Source organism: Saccopteryx leptura, chromosome X, assembly GCF_036850995.1.
Source record: "Saccopteryx leptura isolate mSacLep1 chromosome X, mSacLep1_pri_phased_curated, whole genome shotgun sequence".
NCBI lineage: Eukaryota > Metazoa > Chordata > Mammalia > Chiroptera > Emballonuridae > Saccopteryx > Saccopteryx leptura.
Genome location: NC_089516.1, coordinates 31,540,363 through 31,561,274, shown reverse-complemented (window position 1 = coordinate 31,561,274; position 20,912 = coordinate 31,540,363). Strand labels below are relative to the sequence as shown.

The 20,912-nt window shown below is 39.6% G+C and overlaps 1 protein-coding gene and 1 non-coding gene across 8 annotated transcripts in view; both read left to right on the top strand.

Annotated features, from left to right (window-relative positions):
* The first annotated feature begins 1,230 nt into the window (after positions 1–1,230).
* Positions 1,231–20,912, top strand: part of RPGR (retinitis pigmentosa GTPase regulator) — a 50,766-nt gene continuing 31,084 nt past the window's right edge. For 6 of the 7 annotated variants that reach the window (XM_066356981.1, XM_066356980.1, XM_066356979.1 and 3 more), the window contains exons 1-8: positions 1,231–1,397; positions 5,145–5,270; positions 5,687–5,779; positions 7,184–7,246; positions 9,682–9,840; positions 11,512–11,661; positions 14,959–15,117; positions 20,104–20,259. In XM_066356981.1, the coding sequence (XP_066213078.1) occupies positions 1,235–1,397; positions 5,145–5,270; positions 5,687–5,779; positions 7,184–7,246; positions 9,682–9,840; positions 11,512–11,661; positions 14,959–15,117; positions 20,104–20,259 (1,069 nt within the window). In that variant the 5' untranslated portion in view covers positions 1,231–1,234. The remainder of the gene's footprint in view (positions 1,398–5,144; positions 5,271–5,686; positions 5,780–7,183; positions 7,247–9,681; positions 9,841–11,511; positions 11,662–14,958; positions 15,118–20,103; positions 20,260–20,912) is intronic. The other variant, XM_066356978.1, reaches the window with a different exon arrangement.
* Positions 10,885–10,991, top strand: LOC136386583 (U6 spliceosomal RNA). Its single transcript, XR_010747953.1, has one exon. It is a non-coding gene; the product is annotated as a U6 spliceosomal RNA (small nuclear RNA).

Sequence of the window (20,912 nt, the reverse complement as noted above, 5' to 3'; positions counted from 1 at the left end):
TTTTCCTAACCTCTCACACTAGGTCAATTCTTCTTGTTAAATACTTTCATAGTAACTCTCACTATGCTTTCTAAGTAAGTTATTTCGATATTGGATAGTTTAATCTCCCCTTCCAATTTTTTTAAAATAAATTTTTATTAATGTTAATGGGGTGACATCAATAAATCAGGGTACATATATTCAAAGAAAACATGTCCAGATTATCTTGTCATTCACTTATGTTGCATACTCATCACCCAAAGTCAGATTGTCCTCCATCACCTTTTATCTAATTTTCTTTGTGCCCCTCCCCCTCCTCCTCTCCCTCCTTCCCTCCCGCCCCAGCCTGCGCTCCGTAACCACCACACTCTTGCCCATGTCTCTTAGTCTCGTTTTTATGTCCCACCAATGTATGGAATCATGCAGTTCTTGGTTTTAATGCAAATGCTCTTTAAAAAGTCTGTAACACACTTCTGTATACATGGGAATTCATGAATCCTTGAATTCAACTTTGATTTTAGAGCCCATGGCCCAAAATACTATATGTACATAAATCTACTCATGCTAAAAGGCTTTTTGCCTGTTTTATGATGGTCAGTTGTTGATGCATGGGAAACAAAGTTTTGACTGAAGAAAAATATAACGTCTCTGGGCAAATTTTAGAGCAGTGATGTTCTGCTGTTGGTAAAGTCTCTTTAACCGCAAGGGCTGTAGTAGGGCTCACTCATTCAACCAAGATTTAATCAACATCTAGTATATGCCAGGTTTTCGTTTAGATGCTGGGACTACAAATGCCATTTAGGATGTTTAGAAAAGTGCCTATCTCATTTAATTACAAATGGTTGCCATTACTAGTATTACTACAGTTTTGCATGGATGCTTGCCTATGTTCACAGAGCTTGACTGCGAGCATGTGATATTTGTGATGTCTGTCACTAAGTGGACAGGGTCCCTGAGGGACCGGGATCTCCACCAGAGCTGAGCCTGAGCGCTCTGGAATATCACTACGCGGTGTGACCGCCCTTCCTCTCCTGGCCACGAGAGGGCGCGCGGGCTCCTTTCACACGCCGCTGCGTCTGCGCCTGCGCCTCAACTGCCATCCAGCGTCAGCTCCTCTCCCTCAGGCTGCAGCTCCTACCCTTCCGTCCCCGCCCCGCCCACTCCCGCTTAGCCCCGCCCCGTCACGCGCTTTAACGCTCCTCCTTGGTTGCCCTAGGTTGCTATTTGTTGACTTCCGGGAACGTAGTAACCTCAGATGCCCACCGGGTCCCCGTGGAAGCTGAGGGGGCGTCTGCGACCCCCGCTCAGACTGAAAAACTATATTAGGCCTAGCCGAACCGCTCCTGCCGTCTTCCCAGCCCAAGTGCAGATACCCCGTATCGGCCTCGGCATGGGAGAACCTGAGGAGGCAGTCCCCGGTGAGTCCCGCGCGCAGTAATGGCGGCGGGCCCAGAGGGAGGGCCTGTGGGAGGCGGGCGGCTAGGCCCCGCCTCCGGGCCGGCCCCTTCAGGGGACAGCGCGGGGCCGCCCCCGCCGGGCCGGGCCGGAGCTCTAGCCGGGCGGCCCCTTCAGGGGACAGTGCGGGGCCGGGCCGGAGCTCTAGCCGGGCGGCCCCTTCAGGGGACAGCGCGGGGCCGGGCCGGAGCTCTAGCCGGGCGGCCCCTTCAGGGGACAGCGCGGGGCCGCCCCCGCCGGGCCGGGCCGGAGCTCTAGCCGGGCGGCCCCTTCAGGGGACAGGGCGGGACCGGGCCGGAGCTCTAGGGGACAGCGCGGGGCCGCCCCCGCCGGGCCGGGCCGGAGCTCTAGCCCGGCCGGCCCCTTCAGGGGACAGCGCGGGGCCGCCCCCGCCGGGCCGGGCCGGAGCTCTAGCCGGGCGGCCCCTTCAGGGGACAGTGCGGGGCCGCGGCCGCCGGGCCGGGCCGGAGCTCTAGCCGGGCGGCCCCTTCAGGGGACAGGGCGGGACCGGGCTGGAGCTCTAGGGGACAGCGGACAGGGCGGGACCGGGCTGGAGCTCTAGGGGACAGCGCGGGGCCGCGGCCGCCGGACCGGGCCGGAGCTCTAGCCGGGCGGCCCCTTCAGGGGACAGTGCGGGGCCGCGGCCGCCAGACCGGGCCGGAGCTCTAGCCGGGCGGCCCCTTCAGGAGACAGTGCGGGGCCGCGGCCGCCGGACCGGGCCGGAGCTCTAGCCGGGCGGCCCCTTCAGGGGACAGTGCGGGGCCGCGGCCGCCAGACCGGGCCAGAGCTCTAGGGGACAGTGCGGGGCCGCGGCCGCCGGACCGGGCCGGAGCTCTAGGGGACAGTGCGGGGCCGCGGCCGCCGGACCGGGCCGGAGCTCTAGGGGACAGTGCGGGGCCGCGGCCGCCGGACCGGGCCGGAGCTCTAGCCGGGCGGCCCCTTCAGGGGACAGTGAGGGGCCGCGGCCGCCGGGCCGGGCCGGAGCTCTAGCCGGGCGGCCCCTTCAGGGGACAGTGCGGGGCCGCGGCCGCCGGGCCGGGCCGGAGCTCTAGCCGGGCGGCCCCTTCAGGGGACAGGGCGGGACCGGGCCGGAGCTCTAGCCGGGCAGCCCCTTCAGGGGACAGGGCGGGACCGGGCCGGAGCTCTAGCCGGGCAGCCCCTTCAGGGGACCGGGCCGGAGCTCTAGCCGGGCGGCCCCTTCAGGGGACAGGGCGGGACCGGGCCGGAGCTCTAGCCGGGCGGCCCCTTCAGGGGACAGGGCGGGACCGGGCCGGAGCTCTAGCCGGGCGGCCCCTTCAGGGGACCGGGCCGGAGCTCTAGCTAGCCCGCGGGGTAGCTGAGGAGCGGGCCGAGGAGGGTGGGACCTGAGGGGGAACGCCGGGGTGAGGGGGTGGCTATCTCTTTCGTTCTTTTTAAATAAAACTTTGTGTGTGTTTCTCGGAGTTCGGGGCAGTTTTTACGTCCGTGTAAACTTCCCCGAGTACCTGCTCCCAGGCCCCCGGGTCCCGTTCCGTGCTGAAGACCTTAGGGCGCCGAGGGCCGGGAGGTCAGAGGGTGGGGAAGCGGCTGAGGAGGGGCGGGCCGGGCCCGGCGAGGGGACTTGGGGCTTTTTAACACTTTTTTTCCTCAGTCGCCAAGTGCATTTGACATTGTAACGGCATGCCTGCCTTCCCGCGTTCGAGCAGTCATGGAGGTTCCGCTGGGCAGTACTGGAACCACCTGGGAAGCGCTCACGTCTTTATTAATTTATTTTATTTTATTTATTTTTTTTTTGTATTTTTCTGAAGCTGGAAACGGGGAGAGACAGTCAGACAGACTCCCGCATGCGCCCGACCGGGATCCACCCGGCACGCCCACCAGGGGCGAAGCTCTGCCCACCAGGGGGCGACACTCTGCCCACCAGGGGCGTCCCTCTGCCGCGACCAGAGCCACTCTAGCGCCTGGGGCAGAGGCCAAGGAGCCATCCCCAGCGCCCGGGCCATCTTTGCTCCAATGGAGCCTTGGCTGCGGGAGGGGAAGAGAGAGAGAGGAAGGAGGGGGGGAAGTGGAGAAGCAAATGGGCGCTTCTCCTATGTGCCCTGGCCGGGAATCGAACCCGGGTCCCCCGCACACCAGGCCGACGCTCTACCACTGAGCCAACCGGCCAGGGCCTATTAATTTATTTTTTATTCAGTGTGACGAGGGGAGGCAAAGACAATTTACCGCTGCGCGCGGGCTGGAATCCACAGAGCAAGCCCAGGAGGGGGCGATGCTCTGCCTGTGGGGGGCGGGGCTCCACGGGGCAAGCCCATGAGGGGGCGGGGCTCTGCCTGTGGAGGCGGGGCTCTGCCTGTGGGGGCGGGGCTCCACGGGGCAAGCCCACGAGGGGGCGACGCTCTGCCCATGGGGGGGCGGGGCTCCGTTGCTCAGCAACCGAGCTCTGAGAGCCAGAGGAGGAGGAGGTGGTGCAGTGGCCTTTAGCACAGGGGTTGCTCAGATAGAGCATTCGGGAGGGGGAGGGGGAGGCGGAGGGGGAGGGGGGGAGGGGCGGAGGGGGCGGGGTGGAGAAGGGGATGGTCGGGAATAGGGCCGGCGCTCTACCACTGAGCCAACCTGCCAGGGCTTTAGATCTTTTGTATAATACATTCCTTTAAAAATGCTCATTGTGGCCCACTGAATTTTCTGACCCACTAACCAGTCATGATCAATAGTTGGAACAAAAACACTGGGTTAGAGCAGAATCATGCCTTTGCTGAAAGAAATATTTCGTTTTCTGCCATGCTTGACTCGATCAATTCGATTCCTTCCTCTTGCGGTTCACAGTTTAGTGAGGGATACACGAAAGTAAAGTGACAATACCCATACTGTTTGACAGTAGCTGACCAAGACGCCAGATCAGAACCACCAAAACCTGCCTTGGGTGAGGGTATTTCCCTAAGGAGTTTCCTGAGGATCCAGAGCAGGAAAAATCAGTTTAAATTATTCTAGGGAAACCCAGAGCCTTGTCTAGAGCCTGGCCTACCACATCTCCATTACCAGTTAGAAATAAGACATCTTACAATTGTTTTTAAGTTTTGCACGTGTATAGTCTCTTTTGCACTTATATTTATTATTAATACATATGTTCACTATGGTTTCCTATCTGATAGCCATTAGTTTCTTTATGTGTGTTCATCATCCTTGAGATTTCCTTAAAAGCTGGATTTGGCCTCCAATTTGGTGTGTGTTTGTGTGTTTGTGTGTGTGTGTGTGTGTTTAAATGGTTATTGGCAATTAACTGATAGGGGTTTTTGGTTCCCAGAATGGTACTGGGTCAAACATTGTACATCCTGGTGATGCTAATGGTGAAACTCAGTACTATCCTGTTTCTATATGTAGAGAAAAGCCCTCTCTTAGAGGCTAAACCATGAGTGTTAACCAGAGTGTGTAGGTCCACCTGGTGACAGCAGGACTATCAGTAATGGAGGACTGCCCTCCTTGTGATAGTATATATATATCTTACTTTGTACCAGTAAATTAGTAATACATACTTAATTTAGTAGATTTCATAAATAATATTAGAAGGAAGTCTGAGGAGTAAGACTGAATTAAGGTGGAAGAAGGAGGTTGTAAACCGGCCTATAGCAGAGAAAAAGCTGTTATGGGACAAGGAGTCTGAATAAATTACTGAAGAAAATAGTAACAGGCAACATAGTAAAAGTTGTAAAATAGAAACTGTCATATATTTGCAGATTCGGGTGCTGTGTTTACATTTGGAAAAACTAAATTTGCTGAAAATATTCCCAGCAAATTCTGGTTTAAAAATAACATACCTACATATGTTGAATGTGGAGATGAACATTCTGCTATTATTACAGGTTAGTATTAAAATCCTAAATATTATAGATGCACCATGTTTTAAACATATTGAAAATAATATAGAAAATGTTATTTTTTTATTTTACCAGATAATTCTTGACAAATTGATCAAGTTTTTTAATTTTTAAGATATCTTACTATATTAATATGATTTTCAATATACACAATTTTCTTAGAATAAATCTCTTTTAATATAACTATTAATCAAAAATCTGTTATTATGTATGTAATCTTAGAAACTCTTTTACACCTAACAGAATCTGGCTATATGTATATAGACAAGGTAACCTGTTTGAACATGGGAAACAATCACACCTTTTAGGTGTAGCATCTTTATTAATTTGCGATGACTTCATCTTGCATTACTTTATGTGAAAAATGCTTCAATTTATTATTTATTTTTCCTTTCCACCAGGAAGTAATAAACTTTACATGTTTGGCAGTAACAACTGGGGCCAGTTAGGATTAGGATCAAACTCAGCTGTTTGCAAACCAACATGTGTCAAAGGTTTGGGGTCTTTTCTTCTTTGTCACCTGAAATACTTAATTAACCAAAGTACTTTTATATTGATTGTGTAGTCCTTTAATATCATATTATAAATAATAAAACCTTTAGTTCTTTGTCTTATGATATTTACTTGAGTATTATTGGCATTTAACTTAATTTTTATGATATTTAGAACTACTGTTATAGGTTAGGTTCTAAAAATCACATTGAGTTTTAAACCCAGACGCCACAAAGGAAGTAATGATGATACTGTATTGTACTTGAACACCCATCTATATACAAAGAACAGAAATACAATGTTAGAATTTTAGACTCTATCTCATGTATTAAGAGTTGAGGACATTATATTTTTAAGTAGTTGCTGGTATATAAAACATTTAAAAATGCTGTATCTACTGATTAGATGTACTGAACAAAACATCAAGACTAAAGTTTGATTAGTACTACTGTTCTTACAAGAATAGGACAAAATATTTTAAATCAGGGCTGTCTGAGAAAATAGAGGCCTTATAATAATACCTTTACAAAGATTTTTGTATTATGTGCAAATATTCTGTTTAGGTATAACCTGTGAACATCAGCTAAACTTGAATGGCAATGGGGATTTCTTGGGTAATGACTAGAGCAGCATTTTTTATCTTCCTAGCCAAATTTTTAATTTTAGCTCAGAATTTCAGTGTAATTTATCATATCTATGCATTTAAAGGTGGTGTTATGGAATATTAGAAGTATTACACTTGGTCATAAAGTGTTTATTGGCCACAATCTGCCAAACCCTTGGGTGTATTCACAGTGCTTATGACTCTTAAATATCTTATCTAATAGACAAGCTAAAAGGATTGTCTCTAGACTATGGGTTCCTTTACACCAAGGACTCTGTCTTAGTGATCTTTGCAGCCACTATGTTAAGCATTTAAGATATGTTCTGTAAAAGTTTTTTAATATAAAAATTAATGAATGAAGAACTTTAACAAAGGTATATGCCTGTGGATATTAGACTTACAGTGTTTCATTGAGTGAGGTAGAAGGTGAGATTGATGATGATGGCAGATTGCGTAAAATATCAAATTGGTATGGAGACAACATAACAGAATAGAGCAGATCTCAGCACATATTACTTACCTGTGAAGCTTTAAAAAATATATAGAAGTATAAACCTTAGCTCTGACCTACTGCCTCAAAAGTCTCCAGGGGTGGAACTGAGTTATTTGTAATTTTCTCAGGCTCCCCTGGTTATTTTGATGAACATATAGTCTGAAAACTTTTGGTTTAGTGATTAAGAATGTTGACTTTGCAGTCACACAGGCTTGGGTTTAAATCTTCATTCTACCACTTATTTATCACTTGACCTGTATTATTTGTCATTTTCATAATCATTTCACAACTTAATCATCATATTTTTAGCTTTAAAAACTGAAAAGGTGAAACTTGCTGCCTGTGGACGGAACCACACCCTAGTTTTAACAGGTATGATATTCAATCTGTATGACTTCCTGCCCAATTTTAGGACAGAGGTCTCGTTCCAGTACATTTGTGATTTTGTAAAATTAATAGAAGGTTATATCTTGGCAACACAGTAAGATTAGGATTTTTAATACTGTAAATGGTTAGTATACTTGTTTGCCTTTGAAAATATGCAGATACTTGTTAAATGGCTGAAGAAGCTTGTTTCCTTGGATTATGTCAAGGGGCAGCATCTTCTTACATGTGTACACACCTCAGGGGCTGGTTGTTCCTGTTCTTGCTCTTCTGATTTTTTGAGGATGAGTGGGAGCCATACGCACCCTCACATCAACCCCTATTGATGAGAGTCATCACAATTTCAGTCAAAATCCGAATAGGCTCTCTGTGTGTATAGAAATCGGCATGGTGATTCTTAAGTTTATATGGAAAAGCAAAGGACCTAGAATGGCCAAACAATTTTGAAAAGAACAAAATTAAAGGACTAGCACTACCCAATATCAAGAACCCACTAACAAAGCTATAGTAATCAAGAGGGTGTACTATTAACAAAAAATGGGCAGAAATTAATGGAACAGAATAGAATCCAGAAATTGATTCACATCTATATGCTCAACTAATATTTGACAAAGGTACCAAGGTAATTCAATGGAGAAAAGGTAGTCTTTTCAACAAATGCTTCTGGAACTATTAGACATTCAAGCCCTGACCATTGACCAGTCCTCCCTACCTCCTTTCCCCTCCACACTGCTTCTGTCTTTAGACTGATCTCCTTGCCTTGACTCCTCTTTACCTTTCTGCCCTGTTCAGACATTTTCCTTGCTGAAATGTCTTTTCTCTTCCTCAGATTCTTTTTAAGATGCAATATAAGTCTTAAACTTTTTCCATGGATCTTTTGATGACTATTCAACTTTTTGCTCATGTTGTTCTCTGAACTGTGCTAAGCATTTCAGCAACTCTAGTTCGCTCCATGTGTAACTGTGTGGTCCAATTCCATATGGCCTTGTAGTATCTCCCATTTGAAAGCTAGTCTTATTACCTCAATTAGTTTTCATTTAAAAAAAATCTCCTTTTTAATTTTTACTGATTCAGGCTGATTTTGCCCTCAGTTTCCCCTATTATTTAGTGAGGCTTTAACTTCATGTCCATTTTTATGACAGCTATCACTAATTTTAATATATATATATATATATATATATATATGTTTCAAAAAAGTCATAATTACTTCAGAGTTTACTGGCAATGTTTATTATGTAGACATGGTATACTTCTTAATTAATAAAATAATTAATAAACAATTATAGTGTTTCCAATAAGCCAAATGCTGCTCTAAGAATTTTATAGTCTGTGGCCGGTTAGCTTAGCAGGTGGAGCGTCAGCCCAGTGTGTGGAAGTCCCAGGTTTTATTTCCTGTCAGGGCACACAGGAGAAGGAACCATGTGCCTCTCCACACCTCCTCTCTTCTCCCTCTCCCTCCCCCTCCCCCTCCCCCTCCTCCTCACCCTCCCCCTCCTCCTCCCCTCCAGTCCCACAGCCATGGCTCAAATAGTTTGAGCAGTTTGGCCGTGGGTACTGATGATGGCTCCTTGGCCTTGCCTCAGGTACTGAAATGGCTAGGTTCTGAGCAATGGAGCAGCAGCCCCACATGGGTAGAACATTGCCCCCTAGTGGGCTTGCTGGGTGGATCCCGGTTGGGGTGTATGCGGGAGTCTGTCTCTCTGCCTTCCTGCATCCCTGCTTCTTGCTTAAACTATTTATAAATATAAATTAATTTAAACTTTATAATGGCTCTATGAAGTAGGCGCTGTTATTATCCCTGTTTTACAGGTGAGGAAAAGGAGAAACGGAGAGGTTAAGTATATCTTGCCCAAAATCACATAGCTGATAAGAGGCAAGCTAGAATTTGCATCCAGGAAATATGGCTCTATAGTCCTTTCTCTAAACACAATACTATACTGCCTTTCTAGTTAGCTATAAAATCAAAACCATTATACAACATAGACTTTTCATGTTTCTGATTATATTCTTGGATTTACCTCATTTTACTTGTTACCTATTATATCTTAGCTTTAATAGGCATGGAAGTTAAAATCAATGAACCAGATCTCTTTTAAAATAGCTTGATTTGGATTGTAAACTAATTTAGAAATTGCTTTCCTCTTTTCTGTTCTGATTTAATCAAGTGCTGCATGATTAAGAAAATACATTCCACATATTCAGTGCATTTCAGTTGCTACTGGGACTGTGTAAAATCTCACAAAAATGTATAACCTTGCATGTTTTGCTTCATTTTTGACAATGAAATGAAGCTGTGCACAAAATTATAATACGGTAATGTCAGCTTTCAACTTTGTTCACTGTTAATAGAGGAAATATCTGGTATATACTAGCCTGTCTAATAAAGATGATAACTGTAATATACTAATGTTTTCTATGTGCAGAAGAAAGCAAAGTGTATGCAGCTGGAGGAAATACTGAAGGCCAGCTGGGACTTGGTGACACTGATGACAGAAACACCTTTCATCTAATCCAGTTTTTTACATCCCAGTATCAGCTTAAACAGCTCTCTGCTGGAGCTAACATTTCAGCTGCACTAACTGGTGAGACTTTTTTTTTCCATTTCAAGCTGGAGCACATCCCTTTCCTTTAGATTAGGATATACCAACTCAGTAAATTGAAGACAGTGTTGCTGTTCAGTTTTACTTTTCTTCCATTGAGGATGTGTTTTCAGAAGGCATTTAAAATAGAAATTTAATACATGACATATTATAATTTTATGCTTATTTAGAGTTACATTTTGAAGGTAATTGTTTAATTCTTAGCTATTTTGTTCTACTTATATGATATTCTTAAGTATTATCTTCATTGTATGTTCTGAAAACCATACAGCTTTAATAAAGTTGCTATCAGAAACATCATAGAAATCTGTTGGATATATGTTGTTAAAATACAGTTTGTAAAGGTCATGGTATCTCTCTTCATCCCTATAAAAAGTCTTTAAATTGTGGAGCCAGGGAAAACCTAGTTTTACTGAAGAAGCACACTGATGTGCTTCTTTGTCCCAGTCTGGAGAACTGTGTAACTTGTGTTGCTCTGGATGTCAGGAGCATTTTTTTTTTCTGAAGCTGGAAACGGGGAGAGACAGTCAGACAGACTCCCGCATGCGCCCGACCAGGATCCACCCGGCACGCCCACCAGGGGCGGATGCTCTGCCCACCAGGGGGCGATGCTCTGCCCCTCCAGGGTGTCGCTCTGCCGCGACCAGAGCCACTCTAGCGCCTGGGGCAGAGGCCAAGGAGCCATCCCCAGCGCCCAGGCCATCTTTGCTCCAATGGAGCCTTGGCTGTGGAAGGGGAAGAGAGAGACAGAGAGGAAGGAGGGGAGGGGGGTAGAGAAGCAAATGGGCGCTTCTCCTATGTGCCCTGGCCGGGAATCGAACCCGGGTCCCCCGCACGCCAGGCCGACGCTCTACCGCTGAGCCAACCGGCCAGGGCAAGGAGCATTTTTTCCTGACATCAAAACCCTTATCAGAAAGAGCATAAGTTAACTTGTATTTGAGATGCTATGTATGCTATATATCTCCTGATTCTCTGAAGCTAGATTATATGTTTTCACGTGTAAATTGTAAAAAAAAAATTAAGGTAGTGCTCGCTTCGGCAGCACATATACTAAAATTGGAACGATACAGAGAAGATTAGCATGGCCCCTGTGCAAGGATAACACGCAAATTCGTGAAGCGTTCCATATTAAAAAAAAAAAAATTTAATTAAGGTAATAAATTAATTTTATTATAATTATTTTCTTTCTTTCTTTAAAGCATCATTTCCACAGTGTTCTCAGAGCCAGGTCTTCCAGGACCTTTTGACCTGGGACTTGCCTAGGAGATGATGTCCAGTGTGTTTTGTGGTGTCATTTAGTTCAGTTGCAAATAGTCTGCTTGAAAGGAAGAAGCCATTTAACCATTTTCTCTTCTGACACATTAAAATAAGAAAAGGTTATTATAGGAAAAGATATTCTGTCTTTGCTATTAAGATAGGAATATGAACATGACTAAAGGTATGTATATTAGGTTATTCTCTGTCCTTTATTGTTATAGAGCATTTTATACTAGAAATTGAACTGTAAAGTAACTAACTGGTATAAATGTTTTAGGAGTACTTTTCTTTCAAGACATAATTTTTCTAAATTAAAAATAAATGGGCTGTTGGAAATATAATAAATTTATAGCCCTGCCACTTTTTAAAACCTTCCCCCCCTTGTTTTCTTTATAGAGGATGGAAAACTTTTTATGTGGGGAGACAATTCTGAAGGGCAGATTGGCTTAAATAATATATCTTATGTGTGTGTTCCCCAAGAAGTGACTGTTGGAAAACCTATTGCCTGGATCTCTTGTGGCTATTACCATTCAGCTTTTGTAACAAGTAAGAGAACATTTTGGATTCATCGTGTTATCTCCCATTTATAAGTTATTAGTTAATAATAAAATGATATAGCATTCTAAAGTTCTATAGAAATAATGCCATGGTAGTCCATGTAATGAAATAACTTTGGTTTGTTTTAAAATAATATTTCAGTAATGAGAGTTTATAATTTCAAACTCTCTCTGAGTTTTTAGATTCTTAGTGAATATTAGGTGTATTAGAAAACAAAGCATACATATATTAGAAACCTTTCTAAGTTTTGTATCTCAAACTTCTTGCAATCATTTGGCATGAAAAACATGACCTGTGGTCCACCTTCCTCTGTATCCACTTGCCTCTGTAGTTTGACATATTCTACTCTTGTCCTGATAATTTGCTTTTATTGTTTTAATAAATGAGTCATAGACTTTCATTGTGGGAAACAGGATAAAGACTAGGTGGAAAAGGTCAGTATGAGATATGATTTCCTTTGGAGGAACTTTTCTCAGCATCCTCAATTCTCCCTTTCCTGGGCTCACTGGCAACTGTTTCTACCTTAAAGTATTTTAAATATTGGATGCTATGATAGCCTACATCTACATTATCAATAATAGAAGTATGATTATGGCTTTCATCTTATTGATGGTTTTTCTAACAGTAAAATACCTAGAGGAAATAGTTTTGTGGCTTCTCCTAGACATCTCTCTAAATTTTTGCTTTATACATTTACTCCTTATTCCATGCACATCAGCTTCAGTTTCAAAAAATGCCAATTGACTCATCCCAATGCTCCTCAGACTTAACCAGTGAATTGGTAGCAGCTTGTTACCAAGAGATGACAAAATCCAACTTGGTTCATATTGTTCACCACTGTATAAGTTTGTTTCTTGAACAAACTGATAATAAATATTGTCAAATTATGGAGTAAGTGAATGAATGACCAATTGATTGTTTCTTGGGGCAATACTACCTACCAATTTATTAGTAACTTTAGGGTCCTGTGTTTGGTGTAGTCTATGCTCACTTTGTTCTTAAAAAAGAATCAAAGAAAGGATTAAAAAAAGCAAACAAATAGAAAAACAATCTGAACAAGCAAAAGCACTATCTTATATTTAGGTTCTAATAAAACTTCCAGAATTACTTTTATAACTAAACTCTTCTTTAGCCAGTTGGTGAAGAAGTGGAATTGTTCATCTTAACCAGCAAGTGTTAAAGTGAGCTTTTCATCTTTGTTTTATTGTTTTCATGCCTTAAAAAACAGCTTTATAGAGATAAAGCTCCACATACCATAAGGTTTACCCATACTAAGGTATAAGGAACAGCAGAAATTTACAAACAGAGGAGGAAAGAAACTCTTATGGACTTAGTAGCTCATTTCATGTGAAAGACAAAAAGGCATGGGAAAAAAAGGGTACTGACTTACTGAGTACCCCTTCTGAGTCAGTGTTTGCTAAGTACTTTATTTTAAAAAACTGAAAAAATTGGCATAGTTATGTTTGCAGTATTTGACCAAGTTTTTTAAAATTAAATTATAGTTGGCATACAATATTAGTCTCATTTCTAACTAAGTTTTAAGTAGTTCATACCATGTGTGTTGGATGTCTCACAACTTCCCTAAATTGTATGGTTTGTTAGAAGAACACTCAGACTTCAATAACGGGTTACACTCATGGCTAAGATTTAGTATAGCAAGGGATGCAGAACAAAAGCAACAAGAAAAAGTTAGATATTGGTGGAGTCTAGAGAGGTCCAATGTAGGCTTTTTAGATGTTCCTCTTCCAAAGTCACACAGGACATACTTTTTCTTTGGCAGCAAACTTCAGGGAAATGTGTGGAATATCTCTGCCCAGGGAAGCCTACTGTAGTCTCAAGGTCTGAGGCTTTTATATGGGGCACTGCTCATGTAGGCACATTCTGCTAGCAACTGGCCACAGCTTCTGAAACTCAGGTCCCTCAACAGTGAAACCAGGTGTACCTCATCAATGTTAATGTTTGTGCAAAGCAACACTAAGAATCTAAGCTGGCATAATTCATTGCTCCAAGTGTACATAACAAAACCATTAATCACTAACATAAAGAACACGTCAAGGGCAATATTCCCAGTGGTCAGTGGGCTATCATGATTCTGTTGGAGACATGCTGTGTTACCTCTTTCCTCACACTGGTGGTAATATGTTCTGTGTCATTCTTTAGATTAGATTATATATTTAGAAAGGTTTTTAAATTCCTTCTTTATAGAACTCAGTTCAGTTCATAGAAATGAATAAAATGCCTACTTTCAGGAAGTTCATAGTTATATTATAGTGTGGTAAGTGTAAGTCAGAAGTGTTGGTGTTGACCCTGATTAAATGTCAGGGGTTCCGCCTGACCAGGTGATGGCACAGTGGATAGAGCGTCAGACTGGGATGCGGAAGGACCCAGGTTCGAGACCCTGAGGTCGCCAGCTTGAGCACGGGCTCATCTGGCTTGAGCAAAAAAGCTCACCAGTTTGGACCCAAGGTCGCTGGCTCGAGCAAGGAGTTACTCAATCTGCTGAAGGCCTGCGGTCAAGGCACATATGAGAAAGCAATCAATGAACAACAAAGGTGTCGCAACAAAAAACTGATGATTGATGCTTCTCATCTCTCTCTGTTCCTGTCTGTCTGTCCCTGTCTATCCCTCTCTCTGAGTCTCTCTCTGTCCCTGTAAAAACAAAAAACAAAAAAAATAAATGTGCACTTTAAAAAAAAAATGTCAGGGGTTCCTTGATAAGAGACTTTCTGGAGGAAATACCATCTAACAGCAAAATCTCTTATCTTAAGATGCATACAATATATTTACTCTCATATAAATTAATTTTCTGAAACAAATTTTATAAAAAGCAATTATTCATTTATTTATTCAACTGTTCATTAAATTCTTAGTGTACTAGAATGGCATGGGCACTCCACTAGGTTTTTGGAATACCTTAATGAACAAAACAAAATCTATGTCCTTATGGGGGCTTAATGTCTAGTCATTTTGCTTTATTAGAAAGAAGTGGAAGTAAGATAGTTTTTTTCTATTTTGTTAAACAGCTAAAATAATTTCCAGTTGTTTCTTAGTAATGATGGTTGTGAATTCTTCGTGAAGATTTTGGACTAGAATAATCATGGAAAAGAAAGTCTGGCTTTATTTCCTCTCCATATAGTAAAACTATCTCAAGAAAGGTCAAATTTACTAAGTTGCCATTTTCTATATTTTTAATTGAACATGAGAACATGTGCTAAAAAAGACCAGTATCTTGTTATCTTGTTCCTATTTATGTCATCATTGATCAACATTCTTTTCCTTTAATAGTGGAGGGAGAACTGTATACATTTGGAGAATCTGAGTATGGGAAGTTAGGTCTTCCCAAACAGCTACTGATGAATTGCAAAGTGCCTCAACTGGTGCCTGGAATTCCCGAGAAAGTGATCCAAGTAGCATGTGGTGGTGGGCACACAGTGGTTCTCACAGGTATGTGTGGACTCTGCTGCTCTGTTTCTTGCTTTCTGTGGTGGCTAATGAAAAAATATATATATACATTTTTTCTTTTATTGTGATAAGAACACTTATCTGATTTACTCTTTTAAGTGATGTTTTAATTATACAATATAGTACTATTTATAGGCACAATGTTGTATGACAAATCACCTTGCATAGCTGAAACTTTTATATCCGTTGATTAGCAGCTCCCTTCTTCCCACTCCCAGCTCCTGGCAACCACTATTCTAGTCTCTGCTTCTATAACTTTGACTATTTTAGATAGCTCATATAAATTGACTTTGAATCTTTTTTCTATTAAGATCTTCACTTTTTATTCCTGTAGTTAATATATATTTCTGACTTATGGAAGAATTTCTAAAGTAGAAAAAAATGAATCTTGTTGAATTGTTTTTGCTACATAATTGATATAGAAATATATATATATTTTCCATACATATGTGTCTATATATGTTCCTTATTTATCTAAAATGTACACTTTTTCTGAAATACTTTCTTTTAGAGAAGCTTCCTTTTCATGCTATTTTCTAGTCATTGATAATTCTTTTCCTGGTGACATTCACCATGTATGACTTGGTGATTTCTTTGTGGTTTTTATGTTCTGTTATAGTAATTTATTAAAAAGTATTAAGATTTTAAATTATAGGCAATTTAATAAAGAAAGTTAGAACCTTAATAATAATGTCACTTTTGTATTTGGTATGACATATCATTTCTTAGGATTGTAGTTAATATATTAAGATATATTTACTACTTAATATGCTTACTAAATTGATGTTCCTAAATTTCTTCAGCATCACTTTTATTTTATTTTATTTTATTTATTTTATTTTATTTTTGGTTGGCAGCGATTTTATTGTTAGTACTTCCTGAAGTTGAAATCATACAAACAAAATGGAAACTTTTAATAAATGTAATTTAATGAATTTTAATAAATATCATTTAAAAATATTACTTTTATTTTAGATGAGTAATATAGAGGTTATGTAGTTAAAGTAGTGAATTATGCTTTTTTTTTTTTTTTTTTTGGTTAAAAAGTAACGAACAGTCTCTGAAATCACCATTAATCTTCAGTAGCCCAAAGTCAGAAGTAGTCTAGAAAATTCTGAATAATATCTAATCTAATTCTCAAATGATATGCTTAATATTGCAAGGTGATTTTTTATCTTTAGCTTTTCTTCTTTTACATAACTTTTCCTTGGATTCTTGTTCTAGTTTCAGTCATGCTTATTAAACTATGGTTTACCAGAATTACAATTTCCAGATGGAAACTTTTTCTAAGTTAGAAATAATTTTCTCAAGGCTTCCACTCTAAATTTTGAAATAATTTTGAGTTTTAAGATTTTTTAAAATTTTTGCCAAGAAAATGAATTTTCATGTATTCTCAAAAATATTTGTTTTAGGAATTAAACTTTGAAATTAGTCTTTATAAATTATCAGAAAATTCATTCTGTAGGCAGAAATATACCTTATTCTTTGTTATGTATTTTATGCAGTTTATACAAAGATTACAGAAAGAATTAACTTATTAGGTGATTAAAGGTTCCAGTGGACACATATATTGACCATATAATAATAATGTCATTCAACCATATATTATAACATATTTTCATGTAAAGCGAGCACCAAGGTCATCGGTGGTACTTTTGTTTATACTTAAAAAAATGTACTTAAGTGTGATATTTTCTTATAATATTACAGACATTTAGCTTCCTTTGGACTTCGTTTTGTAGTTAAAAAACTGTGTGGCCAAGAATTGTTTGTTTTCTCCAGATTTTTGCATGCTTTGTCTTTGATCTCATAGACTTAAAGTTTTTATATTTTAAGTTTTTGTATTATAAAATTTGAGGATGAACATATGGTTGCCAACTTTTGATTTTCATTTGGCTAATATGGACATTGCAAAAAATACAATCCATTTTTGCCATTATTTTATAAAATAAAGGGATTTTTCAAAACAAAAATTAAAAAGCTCTTAATTTTATAATAAAAGGCACACCTTTAAATTGTATAAACTTACCTGTATGGAATATTCACTGGTTCGTTTTTCACATTTCTCCATGGATCTGTGAGAACGTTTTTAGGAGTTAGACTTGATGAGAAACATATATTCTGGAGCACAGCATGCACAAAAAGATTAAAAATATTTAGTTCTGATGAAGAAATGAACCTGAAGAGTGTATGTGACCATCAGTTTTACTAAGTATTAAATTCAATACCAAAGAGTTACAGAATACTTTGTTAAGACCTTTAAGGAAAGAATAGCTAATCATCTGTTTGAAATTACCATATTCCCTTCATTAAAGGGGGCTTGGGTTAGATGATTTTATGGGGGTCTTTCCCAGCTTGATTTTTCCTTATGTCTGTAACTCCCATCTTAAAATTTATTTAGGTATCATTTATTAAAATACTTCAAAGATAATTTAAATTAGTTCATTACTGATGAATTTATTGAAAATACAATATTTAAATGTGACTATAATAGATGAAAAAATACAACTACTGGTTGTAGTGATGGTTTGATGAGTTTCTCCTTAGAACTAGGGAAACAATGGACTTCTATTGAGAAAGTGTCACACTGGAACTTAGAATCACACTAAATGAGGCAGAGTGATACATGCTATTTTGTATGTAATCCCCAGCAGTTAACAGGAGTCAAGAAAGACCTGGTTATAAGACTGAGTTCTCAAAGAAATCTAGATCCCAAGAAAAATAAGAATGTAATTTCTGAAGATTATGTTTGGTCAGATTTAAGATCTTTACAGGGCAAAAGTTACTAGTCATATAATATAGTCTGTGAAATTAAAATAGTATTTGATCTGAAGCCAACTAATAGAATGTTTTTCTAATGCAATATTATTTATTAACACTGAGTTACATTGCTATAGTTTACAAAAGTGATATGGCCAAGAATTATATTAGTTGTTATATGTAATGCTCTTAGATGAAAGAGTCTTAGGCCATTTTAAAAAATTGGAAACTATTGTCAATGATTCACGCACCTGAAAGTGAACCTAACAGGGTAAGGAATAATACTTTTGTAACGTGATCCAGGCTGTCTAAACAGCCTAATTTTATAGACAATATCAGAGAGGTAAAAAAATTTAGAGTAACTGTTGTCCAGCTAGAAATAGACAATTATTTTAATTTATCCAACATTTTACTATTAAACTGAATATTCAGAACTAAAGATATGCCATGTGATTATTAATTAAACTAACAGATGTTATTTTTTACACTAAAATAAGGTTTTGTTTTGCCATTGCCTCACTGTTGCTTCATATTTTTGATACAGCTTATTTTCCTTAAGAATTAATATCCATATGTCTTATTTATGAAGTAAACTTCCTTATCAGACAAAAACATATAAGGGCATAATAGTATTTATAGGTTCCTCAGTATCTTCCATTTTTAGAAGATGAGTTGGTTAGATAATTACTTTTTAGAAAAGTGTTCTTTCCAACTGAATGTCCTGTGATGTTTTAAAATCTGTCTGAATGTTTTCTCATTTAATCTTCATAGAAACTATTAAAAAGGTATTATAATATCAGAGAATTTAAGTAATGTCCTTATTGCCACAGCTAGTAATAATAATGCTGGTTTGAGCTCCTGCCTGAATCTAAAGCTCTTTTTCTTCTCTGTAGAAGGAAGGCAATGTATTGAACTCTGGAGAAGTAGACTAATGTAATAAACACTGTGCTTCTTAACACAGGGGACAGCGAGAGTTTTGTGTCTAAAAGGACCCTTTCAGCACTGTTTTTGTGCTTTTTCATTTCTAGAGAGTATATGAGCATATATTTACTAAGTTATTGAAGGTCCTTTGTAATCACTTAAAAATATAAATATAGATGCAAGCTTTTTTATTTCTTCTTTCATTATTGCTGCATTTTATAATAAATGAGCTTTACCTGTAAATAAATCTAGCATTATCTCCTGTGTTTTAATTCTCATGCAGAATCTCTTATGAAATTCTTTTATAAAATATACTATTCTATTAAACTACATTTTAAAGTAAGGACTCTTCCTATAGGAAACACTTCATTATTTTAAAGAAGTGAAAGGAATTAGCTTAATGACAATTGATACTTTTTAAAGAGCTGACTGATAATTATAGGGATATTTTAGGTAGTTTACTGACTTATGTATCTTTACCAATTTCTTCTATGGTCTTATGTAAAAGATGAAATTAGTGCTATCCTATAATTTTTACAATTGTGTACCTTGTCATTTTATCCTCTTCCTTTATCATTGAGAAATGTATGCTTAATTATTAAGTATTCTTATATGGGCATTTCAGAGGTAGTTAAACTTCATTGTGAAAGGTTGACTATCACAGTTTTTCAAGAAAAAATGGTATCAAGATCCCACCATTTTGTTGTAAATGATCCGAAGTCATCATTTCTTATGGCCGAGTAGATCTTGATAACATTATACGGAGTGAAATAAGTAAATCAGAAAAAAACAAGAACTACATGATTCCATACATTGGTGGGACATAAAAACGAGACTAAGAGACATGGACAAGAGTGTGGTGGTTACCAGGGGTGGGGGGATGGAGGACACGGGAGGGAAGGAGGGAGAGGGCTAGGGGGAGGGGGAGGGGCACAAAGAAAACTAGATAGAAGGTGACGGAGGACAATCTGACTTTGGGTGATGGGTATGCAACATAATTGAATGACGATGACCTAGACATGTTTTCTTTGAATATATGTACCCTGATTTATTAATGTCACCCCATTAACATAAAAATTTATTTAAATTAAAAAAAATGTATTTAAAGTCAGAACACACTGTCTGCTCTACATTAATTTACAACTTTAAGTTTTGACACTTCTAACAATATAGTCACATTGTATATAAAATTATGATTGAAAGAAAAAAAAAAGAAAGAAAAGAAAAAATGGTGACAGTGTCTGCTTTCCTGAAATCCTTTTCTTATATTTGCGTCTTCCCTTTCAGAGAAAGCTGTGTACACCTTTGGGCTTGGACAATTTGGTCAGCTGGGTCATGGTACTTTTGTCTTCGAAATTGCGGAACCAAAAATTATTGAGACTGTTATGGACCAAAAAGTAACTTCTATTTCCTGTGGAGAAAATCACACAGCTTTGATAACAGGTACAGATCAGATTTCTGGTATATATTTATAGAAATGAGTATATTTTATTATAAAATAAATACTATATGGAATTAATGTGTTTAACTTAAAATAATTAATAATTGAGAAAATTGAATTTCTTGTTTACTATGCCAAAATATAAAGTTGTAAACTCCTTTTAAATTTTAATTCAATTTAAAATTAATATAAATTATCCAGATTTAGAACCTCAGAACATGTCAGCAGTTTTAAAGATAAGACCATAGTATTATACTGTGGCACAAAGCTGGAATCTTTTTGAAATTGTATCAGTTTGAAGGTTCTTAACTCTGCTCAGGCCAGAGGGAAAAGTCTTACAAGAAAAAAACCACATGCCTATTATTATTGTTACTACTATTTTAATTTTTACTAAATTTATTGTGGTGAAATTGGTTAATAAAATTCTATGGGTTTCAATTGTATGATTCTATATTTCCCAGTTCTATTTGCTGGGAGTCAGGGGGAGAATTTATTTTAAAACATTCTCTCTGTTCAGTCTGACAGAACTACATTCAGACTGAGTCAATTCTTCTGATGCTTTTGCCACTAGGAGGCATTTTCAGGAGTGACCCTTTCCTACTTGCTCCACAGTGGTAGAAAGGCACCACCACAAAGACCACTAAGTGAATAACTG